General features: G+C 45.8%; 1 protein-coding gene across 2 annotated transcripts in view; it reads right to left on the bottom strand.

Annotated features, from left to right (window-relative positions):
- Positions 1-13,859, bottom strand: part of LOC106602015 (disks large homolog 1) — a 109,969-nt gene that overhangs the window by 22,699 nt on the left and 73,411 nt on the right. For both annotated transcript variants that reach the window (XM_082972918.1, XM_082972919.1), the window contains exons 10-12: positions 13,287-13,428; positions 12,681-12,753; positions 7,284-7,378 (exon numbers count right to left, since the gene is read on the bottom strand). In XM_082972918.1, the coding sequence (XP_082829044.1) occupies positions 7,284-7,378; positions 12,681-12,753; positions 13,287-13,428 (310 nt within the window). The remainder of the gene's footprint in view (positions 1-7,283; positions 7,379-12,680; positions 12,754-13,286; positions 13,429-13,859) is intronic.

A 13,859-nucleotide genomic window follows, 5' to 3' on the forward strand; every position in this document is an offset into this window, starting at 1 on the left:
AAGGGGTCTGAGTATCTCATCTCGGTACCTAATGGCAGTCAGGCTACCTCTGGCGAGCACATGGAGGGCTGTGCGGCCCCCCAAAGAAATGCCACCCCACACCATGACTGACCCACCGCCAAACCGGTCATGCTGGAGGATGTTGCAGGCAGCAGAACGTTCTCCACAGCGTCTCCAGACTCTGTCACGTCTGTCACGTGCGCAGTGTGAACCTGCTTTCATCTGTGAAGAGCACAGGGCGCCAGTGGCGAATTTGCCAATCTTGGTGTTCTCTGGCAAATGCCAAACGTCCTGCACGGTGTTGGGCTGTAAGTACAACCCCCACCTGTGGACGTCGGGCCCTCATACCACCCTCATGGAGTCTGTTTCTGACCGTTTGAGCAGACACATGCACATTTGTGGCCTGCTGGAGGTCATTTTGCAGGGCTCTGGCAGTGCTTCTCCTGCTCCTCCTTGCACAAAGGCGGAGGTAGCGGTCCTGCTGCTAGGTTGTTGCCCTCCTACGGCCTCCTCCACGTCTCCTGATGTACTAGCTTGTCTCCTGGTAGCGCCTCCATGCTCTGGACACTACGCTGACAGACACAGCAAACCTTCTTGCCACAGCTCGCATTGATGTGCCATCCTGGATGAGCTGCACTACCTGAGCCACTTGTGTGGGTTGTAGACTCCGTCTCATGCTACCACTAGAGTGAAAGCACCGCCAACATTCAAAAGTGACAAAAACATCAGCCAGGAAGCATAGGAACTGAGAAGTAGTCTGTGGTCCCCACCTGCAGAACCACTCCTTTATTGGGGGTGTCTTGCTAATTGCCTATAATTTCCACCTGTTGTTTATTCCATTTGCACAACAGCATGTGACATTTATTGTCAATCAGTGTTGCTTCCTAAGTGGACAGTTTGATTTCACAGAAGTGTGATTGACTTGGAGTTACATTGTGTTGTTTAAGTGTTCCCTTTATTTCTTTGAGCTGTGTATATATATACAGTGAGGGAAAAAAGTATTTGATCCCCTGATGATTTTGTACGGTTGCCCACTGACAAAGAAATTATCAGTCTATCATTTTAATGTTAGGTTTATTTGAACAGTGATAGACAGAATAACAACAAAAAAATCCAGAAAACCGCATGTCAAAATGTTATGAAATGATTTGCATTTTAATGAGGGAAATAAGTATTTGACCCCTCTGCAAAACATGACTTAGTACTTGGTGGCAAAACCCTTGTTGGCAATCACAGAGGTCAGATGTTTCTTGTAGTTGGCCACCAGGTTTGCACACATCTTTGCAGATCTTCTCCAAGTCATTAAGGTTTCGAGGCTGACGTTTGGCAACTGGAACCTTCAGCTCCCTCCACAGATTTTCTATGGGATTAAGGTCTGGAGACTGGCTAGGCCACTCCAGGACCTTAATGTGCTTCTTCTTGAGCCACTCCTTTGTTGCCTTGGCCGTGTGTTTTGGGTCATTGTCATGCTGGAATACCCATCCACGACCCATTTTCAATGCCCTGGCTGAGGGAAGGAGGTTCTCACCCAAGATTTGACGGTACATGGCCTCGTCCATCGTCCCTTTGATGCGGTGAAGTTGTCCTGTTCCCTTAGCAGAAAAACACCCCCAAAGCATAATGTTTCCACCTCCATGTTTGATGGTGGGGAGGGTGTTCTTGGGGTCATAGGCAGCATTCCTCCTCCTCCAAACGCGGCAAGTTGAGCTGATGCCAAAGAACTCCATTTTGGTCTCATCCGACCACAACACTTTCACCCAGTTGTCCTCAGAATCATTCGGATGTTCATTGGCAAACTTCAGACGGGCATGTATATGTGCTTTCTTGAGCAGGGGGACCTTGCGGGTGCTGCAGGATTTCAGTCCTTCACGGCGTAGTGTGTTACCAATTGTTTTCTTGGTGACTATGGTCCCAGCTGCCTTGAGATCATTGACAAGATCCTCCCGTGTAGTTCTGGGCTGATTCCTCACCGTTCTCATGATCATTGCAACTCCACGAGGTGAGATCTTGCATGGAGCCCCAGGCCGAGGGAGATTGACAGTTCTTTTGTGTTTCTTCCATTTGCGAATAATCGCACCAACTGTTGTCAACTTCTCACCAGGCTGCTTGGCGATGGTCTTGTAGCCCATTCCACCTTGTGTAGGTCTACAATCTTGTCCCTGACATCCTTGGAGAGCTCTTTGGTCTTGGCCATGGTGGAGAGTTTGGAATCTGATTGATTGATTGCTTCTGTGGACAGGTGTGTTTTATACAAGTAACAAGGTGAGATTAGGAGCACTCCCTTTAAGAGTGTGCTCCTAATCTCAGCTCGTTACCTGTATAAAAGACACCTGGGAGCCAGAAATCTTTCTGATTGAGAGGGGTCAAATACTTATTTCCCTCATTAAAATGCAAATCAATTTATAACATTTTTGACATGCGTTTTTCTGGATTTTTTTGTTGTTATTCTGTCTCTCACTGTTCAAATAAACCTACCATTAAAATTATAGACTGATCATTTCTTTGTCAGTGGGCAAACGCACAAAATCAGCAGGGGATCAAATACTTTTTTCCCTAACTGTATATCTCTCTCTCTCTTTATATATATATATCTCTCTCTTTATATATATATATATATCTCTCTTTCTCTCTCTCACTCTCATCCTGGCATTCATTCTTTCTCATAAAACAAGTGAGATTACTCTTCAAACATATAATATTATATTCTGTTTTATATATTCTGTTGTTCAATCATTTGAAAAGAATATAGTCTTCATGATTGAGATCATAGTATAATGTGTCTGTGTGTTATTCAACCCAAACTAACCCTGTCTCTGTTGCATGTCACCACAGTGAACCATTACAGTAAAGCTGTAGGGCATTGTGTCTGTGTGCGACGTTAAAGTGCTCCCTCCTGCAACGCAACTCGTACCAGGCAGGAACCAGAGCTAGGGAGCAGGGACTAGAGCCACAGCCAGGGCCTAATCCCATTAATGAGACTGTGCTAGATTAGGGTCAGTCACAGACTGAGTGAGATTAAGATTAGATTAAAATCACTGCTAAACAACTGCAGTGGACGTCCGTGACAAAACTACAGGCACACAGAGATACAGGGGGAGTATACGGTGGTGGAATGGAGAGAGAGAGAGAGAGAGAGAGAGAGATAGAGATACAGGGGGAGTATACGGTGGTGGAATGGAGAGAGAGAGAGAGAGAGAGAGAGATAGATAGAGAGAGAGAGATACAGGGGGAGTATACGGTGGTGGAATGGAGAGAGAGATAGAGAGAGATAAAGGGGGAGTATACGGTGGTGTAATGGTTAGAGAGATAGAGAGAGATAAAGGGGGAGTATACGGTGGTGGAATGGAGAGAGAGAGAGATACAGGGGGAGTATACGGTGGTGGAATGGAGAGAGAGATAGAGAGAGATACAGGGGGAGTATACGGTGGTGGAATGGAGAGAGAGATAGAGAGAGATACAGGGGGAGTATACGGTGGTGGAATGGAGAGAGAGATAGAGAGAGATACAGGGGGAGTATACGGTGGTGGAATGGAGAGAGAGATAGAGAGAGATAGAGAGAGATACAGGGGGAGTATACGGTGGTGGAATGGAGAGAGAGATAAAGAGATACAGGGGGAGTATACGGTGGTGGAATGGAGAGAGAGGAAAAAAGGAGATTATATACAGTAAAATAATGCCATGGAATTCTAAGCAAATCTTGTCTGCTAAATTAACTAGTGTAGCCCACAGCCATATGACATAGCCAGATCAGGACCTAACATAAGAACAACTCAGAGTATACTATTCTGTTCTTCTGAAATAGACTACATTCTCTTCATATCATGTTTCCTGTCTAAAATAAAGAATGGATTTATTGTGAAGGTGTAGGCTATATTACATGGATTTATTAGACTTTTAAATATGTAGATGTTCCAAAGGTCTGCATCAGTGGTTTGTAGGCTGTGTGTGGAAGCCAGGAGATGTTAAATGTGTTTGTGTTAATTACGGTCAATTACCATGTGACCAACAGTTATTTGCTTGACAATCACTATCTAACGCAATGTCGTGACCGCCACAGGGCTATGACTGACCCAAACTTAAGGAAAGCTTTGACTATGTACAAACTCAGTGAGCATTGCCTTGCTATTGAGAAAGGCTGCCGAAGGCAGAGAAGACAGGCTATGTGCACACTGCCCACAAAATGAGGTGGAAACTGAGCTGCACTTCCTAACCTCCTGCCAAATGTATGACCATATTAGAGACACATATTTCCCTCAGATTACACAGACCCACAAAGAATTTGAAAACAAAACCAATTTTGATAAAATCCTATATCTATTGGGTGAAATACCACAGTGTGCCATCACAGCAGCAAGATTTGTGACCTGTTGCCTCAAGAAAAGGGCAACACGTGAAGAACAAACACCATTGTAAATATAACCCATATTTATGTTGATTTATTTTCCCTTTTGTAACTACTTGCACATCGTTACAACACTGTATATAGACAAATTGACATTTGAAAACTTTTGTGAGTGTTATGTTTACTGAAAGAGCGCAAGAGAGAGAGTGAGAGAGACAGAGAGCGAAAGAGAGAGAGAGAAAAGAGAGAGAGAGAAAGAGAGAGACAGAGAGAGGGAGAGAGAGAGAAGAAAGAATAAAGAGAGGGATGGGAGGATGGGGAATAGCGAGAGGGATGGGAGGATGGGGAATAGAGAGAGGGATGTGAGGATGGGGAATAGAGAGCAAGATGGGAGGATGGGGAATAGAGAGAGGGATGGGAGTATGGGGAATAGAGAGAGGGATGGGAGGATGGGGAATAGAGAGAGAGATGGGAGGGTGGGGAATAGAGAGGGATGGGAGGATGGGGAATAGAGAGGGATGGGAGGATGGGGAATAGAGAGGGATGGGCGGATGGGAAATAGAGAGCGAGATGGGAGGATGGGGAATAGAGAGAGGGATGGGAGGATGGGGAATAGAGAGAGGGATGGGAGGATGGGGAATAGAGAGAGAGATGGGAGGATGTGGAATAGAGAGAGGGATGGGAGGATGGGGAATAGACAGAGAGATGGGAGGATGTGGAATAGAGAGAGGGATGGGAGGATGGGGAATAGAGAGAGGGATGGGAGGATGTGGAATAGAGAGAAGGATGGGAGTATGGGGAATAGAGAGAGGGATGGGAGGATGTGGAATAGAGAGAGGGATGGCAAAATGGGGAATAGAGAGAGGGATGGGAGGATGGGGAATAGAGAGGGATTGGAGGATGGAGAATAGAGAAATGGGAGGCTGTGAAATAGAGAGCAGGATGGGAGAATGGGGAATAAAGACAGGGCTAGTTTTTATTTTTATCAAACATTTATGTAACTAGGCACTCATCAGGGCTAGTTCATCAGAACAGACACTAGGGACTCATCAGGGCTGGTTCATCAGCACAGACACTAGGGACTCACCAGGGCTAGTTCATCAGCACAGACACTAGGGACTCACCAGGGCTAGTTCATCAGAACAGACACTAGGGACTCACCAGGGCTAGTTCATCAGCACAGACACTAGGGACTCATCAGGGCTCGTTTGTCTGAGCAGACACATGGGACTCATCAGGGCTGGTTCATCAGCACAGACACTAGGGACTCACCAGGGCTAGTTCATCAGAACAGACACTAGGGACTCACCAGGGCTAGTTCATCAGCACAGACACTAGGGACTCATCAGGGCTGGTTCATCAGAGCAGACACTAGGGACTCACCAGGGCTAGTTCATCAGCACAGACACTAGGGACTCACCAGGGCTAGTTCATCAGCACAGACACTAGGGACTCACCAGGGCTAGTTCATCAGCACAGACACTAGGGACTCACCAGGGCTAGTTCATCAGCACAGACACTAGGGACTCACCAGGGCTAGTTCATCAGCACAGACACTAGGGACTCATCAGGGCTGGTTCATCAGAGCAGACACTAGGGACTCACCAGGGCTGGTTCATCAGAGCAGACACTAGGGACTCACCAGGGCTCGTTTGTCTGAGCAGACACATGGGACTCACCAGGGCTGGTTCATCAGAGCAGACACTAGGGACTCACCAGGGCTCGTTTGTCTGAGCAGACACATGGGACTCACCAGGGCTGGTTCATCAGAGCAGACACTAGGGACTCACCAGGGCTAGTTCATCAGAACAGACACTAGGGACTCACCAGGGCTCGTTTGTCTGAGCAGACACATGGGACTCACCAGGGCTAGTTCATCAGCACAGACACTAGGGACTCACCAGGGCTAGTTCATCAGAACAGACACTAGGGACTCACCAGGGCTAGTTCATCAGAGCAGACACTAGGGACTCACCAGGGCTAGTTCATCAGAGCAGACACTAGGGACTCATCAGGGCTAGTTCATCAGCACAGACACTAGGGACTCACCAGGGCTAGTTCATCAGCACAGATACTAGGGACTCACCAGGGCTAGTTCATCAGCACAGACACTAGGGACTCATCAGGGCTAGTTCATCAGCACAGACACTAGGGACTCACCAGGGCTGGTTCATCAGAGCAGACACTAGGGACTCACCAGGGCTAGTTCATCAGCACAGACACTAGGGACTCACCAGGGCTAGTTCATCAGAACAGACACTAGGGACTCACCAGGGCTAGTTCATCAGCACAGACACTAGGGACTCACCAGGGCTGGTTCATCAGAGCAGACACTAGGGACTCACCAGGGCTAGTTCATCAGCACAGACAGTAGGGACTCATCAGGGCTAGTTCATCAGAGCAGACACTAGGGACTCACCAGGGCTAGTTTGTCTGAGCAGACACTAGGGACTCACCAGGGCTAGTTCGTCTGAGCAGACACTAGGGACTCACCAGGGCTAGTTCATCAGAGCAGACACTAGGGACTCACCAGGGCTAGTTCGTCTGAGCAGACACTAGGGACTCACCAGGGCTAGTTTGTCTGAGCAGACACTAGGGACTCACCAGGGCTAGTTTGTCTGAGCAGACACTAGGGACTCACCAGGGCTAGTTTGTCTGAGCAGACACTAGGGACTCACCAGGGCTAGTTTGTCTGAGCAGACACTAGGGCTTAGGGTCCAGTTTGTCAGACTTGAGGCATACGTGGGGGTCCAGACAGACAGAGAGACAGGCAGCCAGATAGGCAACCAGACAGCTAGACAGACAGGCAGCCAGCCAGACAGACAGGCAGCCAGATAGGCAGCCAGACAGATAGGCAGCCAGACAGCTAGACAGACAGGCAGCCAGACAGACAGATAGACAGACAGCCAAACAGGCAGGCAGAAGGCAGAGGTGGACTCACCAGGTCCAGTTTGTCAGACTTGAGGCGTATGTGGGGGTCCAGGGTGATCTTGGGTTTGGCTGCAGACAACACTGTTCTCTGGGTGGGGGCTGAGCCTGCAAGGAGAGAGGACAGACAACTATAGTGTTAAAGTCTGTATTGGAGGGGCTATACGGGGTGGTATAAAACACTGTCCTGTCACCTCTGAGCAGAATATTGTCATGTTCTGTTCATTTCCAGATGATTCTACACTAACACACCACAGACACGGCTGTTTTTACACAATGGTTGTTCTGGTGTTTCCTCTCACAGAGTATCTGTCAATTATTAACTACCGTTGACAACCATAGTCTCAGAGGGAGGGAGAGAGGTGCAACGAGAGAGAGAAAGAGAGAGAGAAAGAGAGATAGGGAGAGAGGTTCAACGAGAGAGAGAAAGAGAGAGAAAGAGAGAGATAGGGAGAGAGGGCGAGGGAGAGAGAAAGAGAGAGAGAGCAAGAGATAGGGAGAGAGGGCGAGGGAGAGAGACAGCGACAGGGACACCGAGTGCTACTATTCATTTAATGGTTTGTCTGTCCCAGTTTGTGTGTGAGTGTGTGTGAGTGTGTGTGTGTGTGAGTGTGTGTGTGGTGTTATGTTAGGGTGACCCCCTGCTGCGGCTGATATTTTCTGATTGCTTTGCCTGCCTCATCCCTCCCTCCCTCCCTCCCTCATCGCTCTCTCGCTCTATCCCTCTCTCCCTCTTTGCTCCCTCGCTCTATCCCTCCCTCATCCCTCCCTCCCTCTCTCCCTCATCGCTCCCTCTCTATCCCTCCCTTCCTTCCTGACTCCATCTCTCTCCCTCCATCCCTCATCCCTACCTCCATGTCCCTCTCTCTCTCTCTCCTCCCTCCCTTCCTTCCTGACTCCATCTCTCTCCCTCCATACCTTTATCCCTCATCCCTACCTCCATGTCCCTCTCTCTCTCTCTCCTCCCTCCCTTCCTTCCTGACTCCATCTCTCTCCCTCCATACCTTTATCCCTCATCCCTACCTCCATGTCCCTCTCTCTCTCTCTCTCTCTCTCCTCCCTCCCTTCTCCCTCTCTCTCCTCCCTCCCTTCTCCCTCTCTCTCTCCTCCCCTATCCAATGAGGGTATTTAGCAACCTCCTGGGTGACAGGTGGGTTTCCATGACAACAGGGAGGGGGCGGGGGTAGTGAACAGCAAACCTGGTTTCAAAAAACAGATAAAGCAACACCTCACGGCACAACGCCTCTCCCCCATGTGACCTACTTGTTGTGTGTATGTACTGACACGTGTAACTGATAGATGCACACACACACTACATGTTAATGTTTTAAATGGATGTAAATTGTAAAGTATTTTGTCTGTAATGTCTTTTTGGTTATGTGTCTGACCCCAGTACGACTAGCTGTCTCCATTGGCGTTGGCTATTAGGTTCCTAGTAAATCTCATCTAAATAATGACAAGCTTACTCGGTTTCCTTTTACCTCCTTTCCCTCCCCTGTGTTCACCTCCTTTCCCTCTACTGTGTTCACCTCCTTTCCCTCTCCTGTGTTCACCTCCTTTCCCTCTACTGTGTTCACCTCCTTTCCCTCTCCTGTGTTCACCTCCTTTCCCTCTCCTGTGTCCACCTCCTTTCCCTCTCCTGTGTCCACCTCCTTTCCCTCTCCTGTGTCCACCTCCTTTCCCTCTCCTGTGTCCACCTCCTTTCCCTCTCCTGTGTCCACCTCCTTTCCCTCTCCTGTGTTCACCTCCTTTCCCTCTCCTGTGTCCACCTCCTTTCCCTCTCCTGTGTCCACCTCCTTTCCCTCTCCTGTGTCCACCTCCTTTCCCTCTACTGTGTCCACCTCCTTTCCCTCTCCTGTGTCCACCTCCTTTCCCTCTCCTGTGTCCACCTCCTTTCCTTCCCTTTTTCTCATCTGTTTATTTCTTTCTTTCTCTCTCTCATCTTTCTCTCCTCCATCTTTCTCTCCTCCTCTTCTTCTGCCCTTATTGAAACACGTTTCATCCCATCACAACGGGAGTGTTTCACTTTGACCTGATACAGCACGTGGTAGCTGTATCAAATCAGGAGTATTACTGCAAACACTCCCCCCCCACACACACACACACACACACACACACACACACACACACACACACACACACACACACACACACACACACACACACACACACACACACACACACACACACCACACACACACAAATATCTGATGATGTTGGATCAGTGATGTTGGATCAGTGATGTTGGATCAGTTAGTGCTTTAGCTTTGTGTCTGTCTGGGCAGTATGTCGACTGCTATAGATTGATTGGTTTGAAATGAATTGATGTGTACTTAGTTTCATTGTCTACTCTGAGACACCTGTCATCATTGACATCTGTCACCGCTGACAACAGCAGTCATCTCCAGCTTAGCCAATCGCATCGCTGGGATGGTGAGTGGTCATGATTACGAGAAAATAGGATTAGAGAAATGGTCACTGGTTGTCCTGACCCCTTGCATTGTGTGGGCTGCCTGGTGAAGGGAACAGTGGATGACTAGGCTGAGTCCCCAAAGGCACTACTTTTGACCAAGGCTCATAGGAATCTGATAAAACATACACTCTTAGAAAAAAGGGTTCCAAAAGGGTTCTTCGGCTGTCCCCATAGGAGAAACCTTTTGGTTTCAGGTAGAACCCTTTTTGGTTCGAAGAAGAACACTTTTGGGTTCCATGTAGAACACTCTGTGGAATGGGTTCTACCTGGAACCAAAAAGGGTTCTTCAAAGGGTTCTACTATGGGGACAACCGAAGAACCCTTTTAAGTTCTAGATAGCAAATGTTGTTTTCTAAGAGTGTAGTAACTTTTCCAAACGGGTGATGATTTAACAAAAGCGCATTCGTGAAAAAAGCACAATCGTTGCACAAATTTACATAAACATCAATGCCTTTCTTAAAATCAATACACAGATGTATATTTTTTTAAACCTGCATATTTAGTTAAAAGAAATTAATGTTAGCAGGCAATATTAACCAGGTGAAATTGTGTCAGTTCTTTTGCAACAGTTTGGGCCGCCTGGCTCCTTGCGAACTAATTTGCCAGAATTTTACATAATTATGACATAACGTTGAAAGTTGTGCAATGAAACAGCAATATTTAGACTTAGGGATGCCACCCGTTCGATGAAATACGAAACGGTTCCATATTTCACTGAAAGAATAAACGTTTTGTTTTCGAAATGATAGTTTCCGGATTTGACCATATTAATGACCAAAGGCTCGTATTTCTGCATTTATTATATTATAATTAAGTCTATGATTTGATATTTGATAGAGCAGTCTGACTGAGTGGTGGTAGGCAACAGCAGGCTCGTAAGCATTCATTCAAACTTTACTGTGTTTTCCAGCAGCTCTTCGCAATGCTTGATCCACAGCGCTGTTTATGACTTCAAGCCTATCAACTCCCGAGATTAGGCTGGCAATACTAAAGTGCCTATAGTAACATCCAATAGTCAAAGGTATATGAAATACAAATCGTATAGAGAGAAATAGTCGACTGTCATAATTCCTATAATAACTACAATCTAAAACTTCTTAACTGGGAATATTGAAGACTCATGTTAAAAGGAACCACTAGCTTTCATATGTTCTCATGTTCTGAGCAAGGAACTTAAACGTTAGCTTTCTTACATGGCACATATTGCACTTTTACTTTCTTCTCCAACACTGTGTTTTTGCATTATTTAAACCAAATTGAACATGTTTCATTATTTATTTGAGACGAAATAGATTTTATTCATGTATTATATTAAGTTAAAATAAAAGTGTTCATTGTTCATTCAGTATTGTTGTAATTGTCATTATTACAAATATATACATACAAATCGGCCGATTAATCGGTATCGGCCATTTTGGTCCTCCAATAATCAGTATCGGTATCGGCGTTGAAAAATCCTAATCGGTCGACCTCTAGTTAATACGGTGCTGGAGGTAACCCTACCCCACAGCAGAACATTCAAATGAAGTGTTAAATGTTCCCATCATATATAACAGCAGAACATTCAAATGAAGTGTTAAATGTTCCCATCATATATAACAGCAGAACAGAAGGGTCTTTCGTAGCACATATTTCACTATGAACTCGTCTCTATATTTTCGTAGTGGTAAGGAATATGACTATGTTAAAATGCCCTGCTGCGTTATCATGCCAGCGTGGTGCTGCTAAAAGACAGAACCCTTAAATCGTCTTTTAGCTGACGGTTACTATGTTACTATGGCAACTCTGCAATATCTAGTTTTTGAAGACGGTGGGATGAGAGGGGAACCCTTAAACAGAGACATTCATATGCTGTTGTTACAGTACACACACACACACACACACACACACACACACACACACACACACACACACACACACACACACACACACACACACACACACACACACACACACACACACACACACACACACATTCACACACACAGACAACCCAATCTAGAGGAACATGAAAGCTTGTTGGTCTTAATTCCATATATATTTCGAATCTGTTAACCTGCTTTCACCTGTTAACACCTCTCCTATCCTCCTGGCCTCTAGGGCACCCTGCTAAAAATCCTGACACATACACACACACACAAACACAAACATACAGACACACACACACCCCACCCCCTGACACACCCCACTGCGTTGCCAGCCACACTCTGATTAAATCCCAACTCCTTTTTAATCCCCAATCCCTGGTTTTCACTTCACCTCACCACCTTCATTTAGTGAGTGTTAAATAAACACAGTGTGTTTGCCTACGTGCCAGGTGAGACATGGGGGGGGGGAGTCTGAGAATGACCGTTTTTCTAGAGGACATCGAAGGTTCTCTGACAGGCTTTTCTATAACTAGGTCATAGAGGGGGGGAGTAAAAAGAGAGGAGGAAGGGAGAGAGAGAGAGCGAGAGAGGGGTGAGAGAGAGAGAGGTACAATGGATAGGAGGAAGAGAGAGAAAGAGAGAGAGAGAAAGAGAGAGAGAAAGAGAGAGGGTGAGAGAGAGAGAGGTACAATGGATGGGGGAGGAGGAAGAGAGAGGAGAGAGAGAGAGAGAGAGAGAGAGAGAGAGAGAGAGGGTGAGAGAGAGAGAGGTACAATGGATAGGAGGAAGAGAGAGAAAGAGAGAGAGAGAGAGAGAGAGAGAGAGAGAGAGAGAGAGAGAGAGAGAGAGAGAGAGAGAGAGAAAAGAGAGAGGGTGAGAGAGAGACAGAGAGAGAGAGAGAGAGAGAGAGAGAGAGAGAGAGAGAGAGCGAGAGAAAAGAGAGAGGGTGAGAGAGACAGAGAGGGGTACAATAGAAAATAGGAGTGAGAGAGGAGTAAGGGAAAGGGAAGAACTCAGCTGGGTGAAGTAGTAGAGAAAATATGATATTATAATTGATATTTAATAGTACCTGAAATGTGTATATCTGGAGGGCAGATGTCAGGGGAGGGAGAAGGCAGCGGGGCAGGTTCCCCCGTACGGATCTACACAGAGAAGAGGAGAGGAGGCTGTTGGAATTGTACAACAAATATTAACTCACTGAGCTACAAGAGGCCAAGAGCTAAGTATCAGCCTTCATCTACATTACATCAGACTAGAGCAGAAACCTACAGACCTGTATCAACATTACATCAGACTAGAGCAGAAACCTACAGACCTGTATCAACATTACATCAGACTAGAGCAGAAACCTACAGACCTGTATCAACATTACATCAGACTAGAGCAGTAACCTACAGACCTGTATCAACATTACATCAGACTAGAGCCTTAACCTACAGACCTGTATCAACATTACACCAGACTAGAGCAGAAACCTACAGATCTGAAATCTATCATCCCTGCCCTGAACCAGCGTACAATCGGAGGACTTTATTAATTATTTGATCAAATGTTACTTTATTCAACAGGTATATGATCTAACTACATTTAAGATGTGAAGAGGAAGAATGCTAACCTCGGGTGATGGATACTACTGAGAAAGAGGAGGAGAAGAGGAGGAGAGGAGAAGACTGACCTCTGGTGATCTGACGTGGACTTTTAAGCGTCCGGAGCTGTACCCGTTGCCAACGCTGCGCTGGACACCGTTGTGTAAAGACGTGCTGTTGGGGAACGGACCTTTACCAGGGATGAAAGCGATCTCCACCACCACCTCTTGACTGGAGGGATAGATAGAAGAACATAGAACTTAGCAGTAGAACTTTACAACTTTACAAGTATAGAACTATAAATTATAACTTTACAACTTTAGAAGAATAGAACTATAAATTATAACTTTACAACTTTAGAAGTATAGAACTATAAATTATAACTTTACAACTATAAAGTAGAACTATAACTTTAGAACTATAAAGTAGAAGTATAACTTTAGAACTATAAAGCATAACTTTAGAACTATAAAGTATAATTTTAGAAGTATAGAACTATAAAGTTATACTTTAGAACTATAAAGTATAACTTTAGAACTATAATGTAGAACTTTAGAACTATAAAGTAGAAGTATAACTTTAGAACTATAAAGTATAACTTTAGAACTATAAAGTATAACTTTAGAAGTATAGAACTATAAAGTATAACTTTAGAACTTTAG

This window comes from Salmo salar, chromosome 03, assembly GCF_965601325.2.
Source record: "Salmo salar chromosome 03, fSalSal1, whole genome shotgun sequence".
NCBI classification, from domain to species: domain Eukaryota; kingdom Metazoa; phylum Chordata; class Actinopteri; order Salmoniformes; family Salmonidae; genus Salmo; species Salmo salar.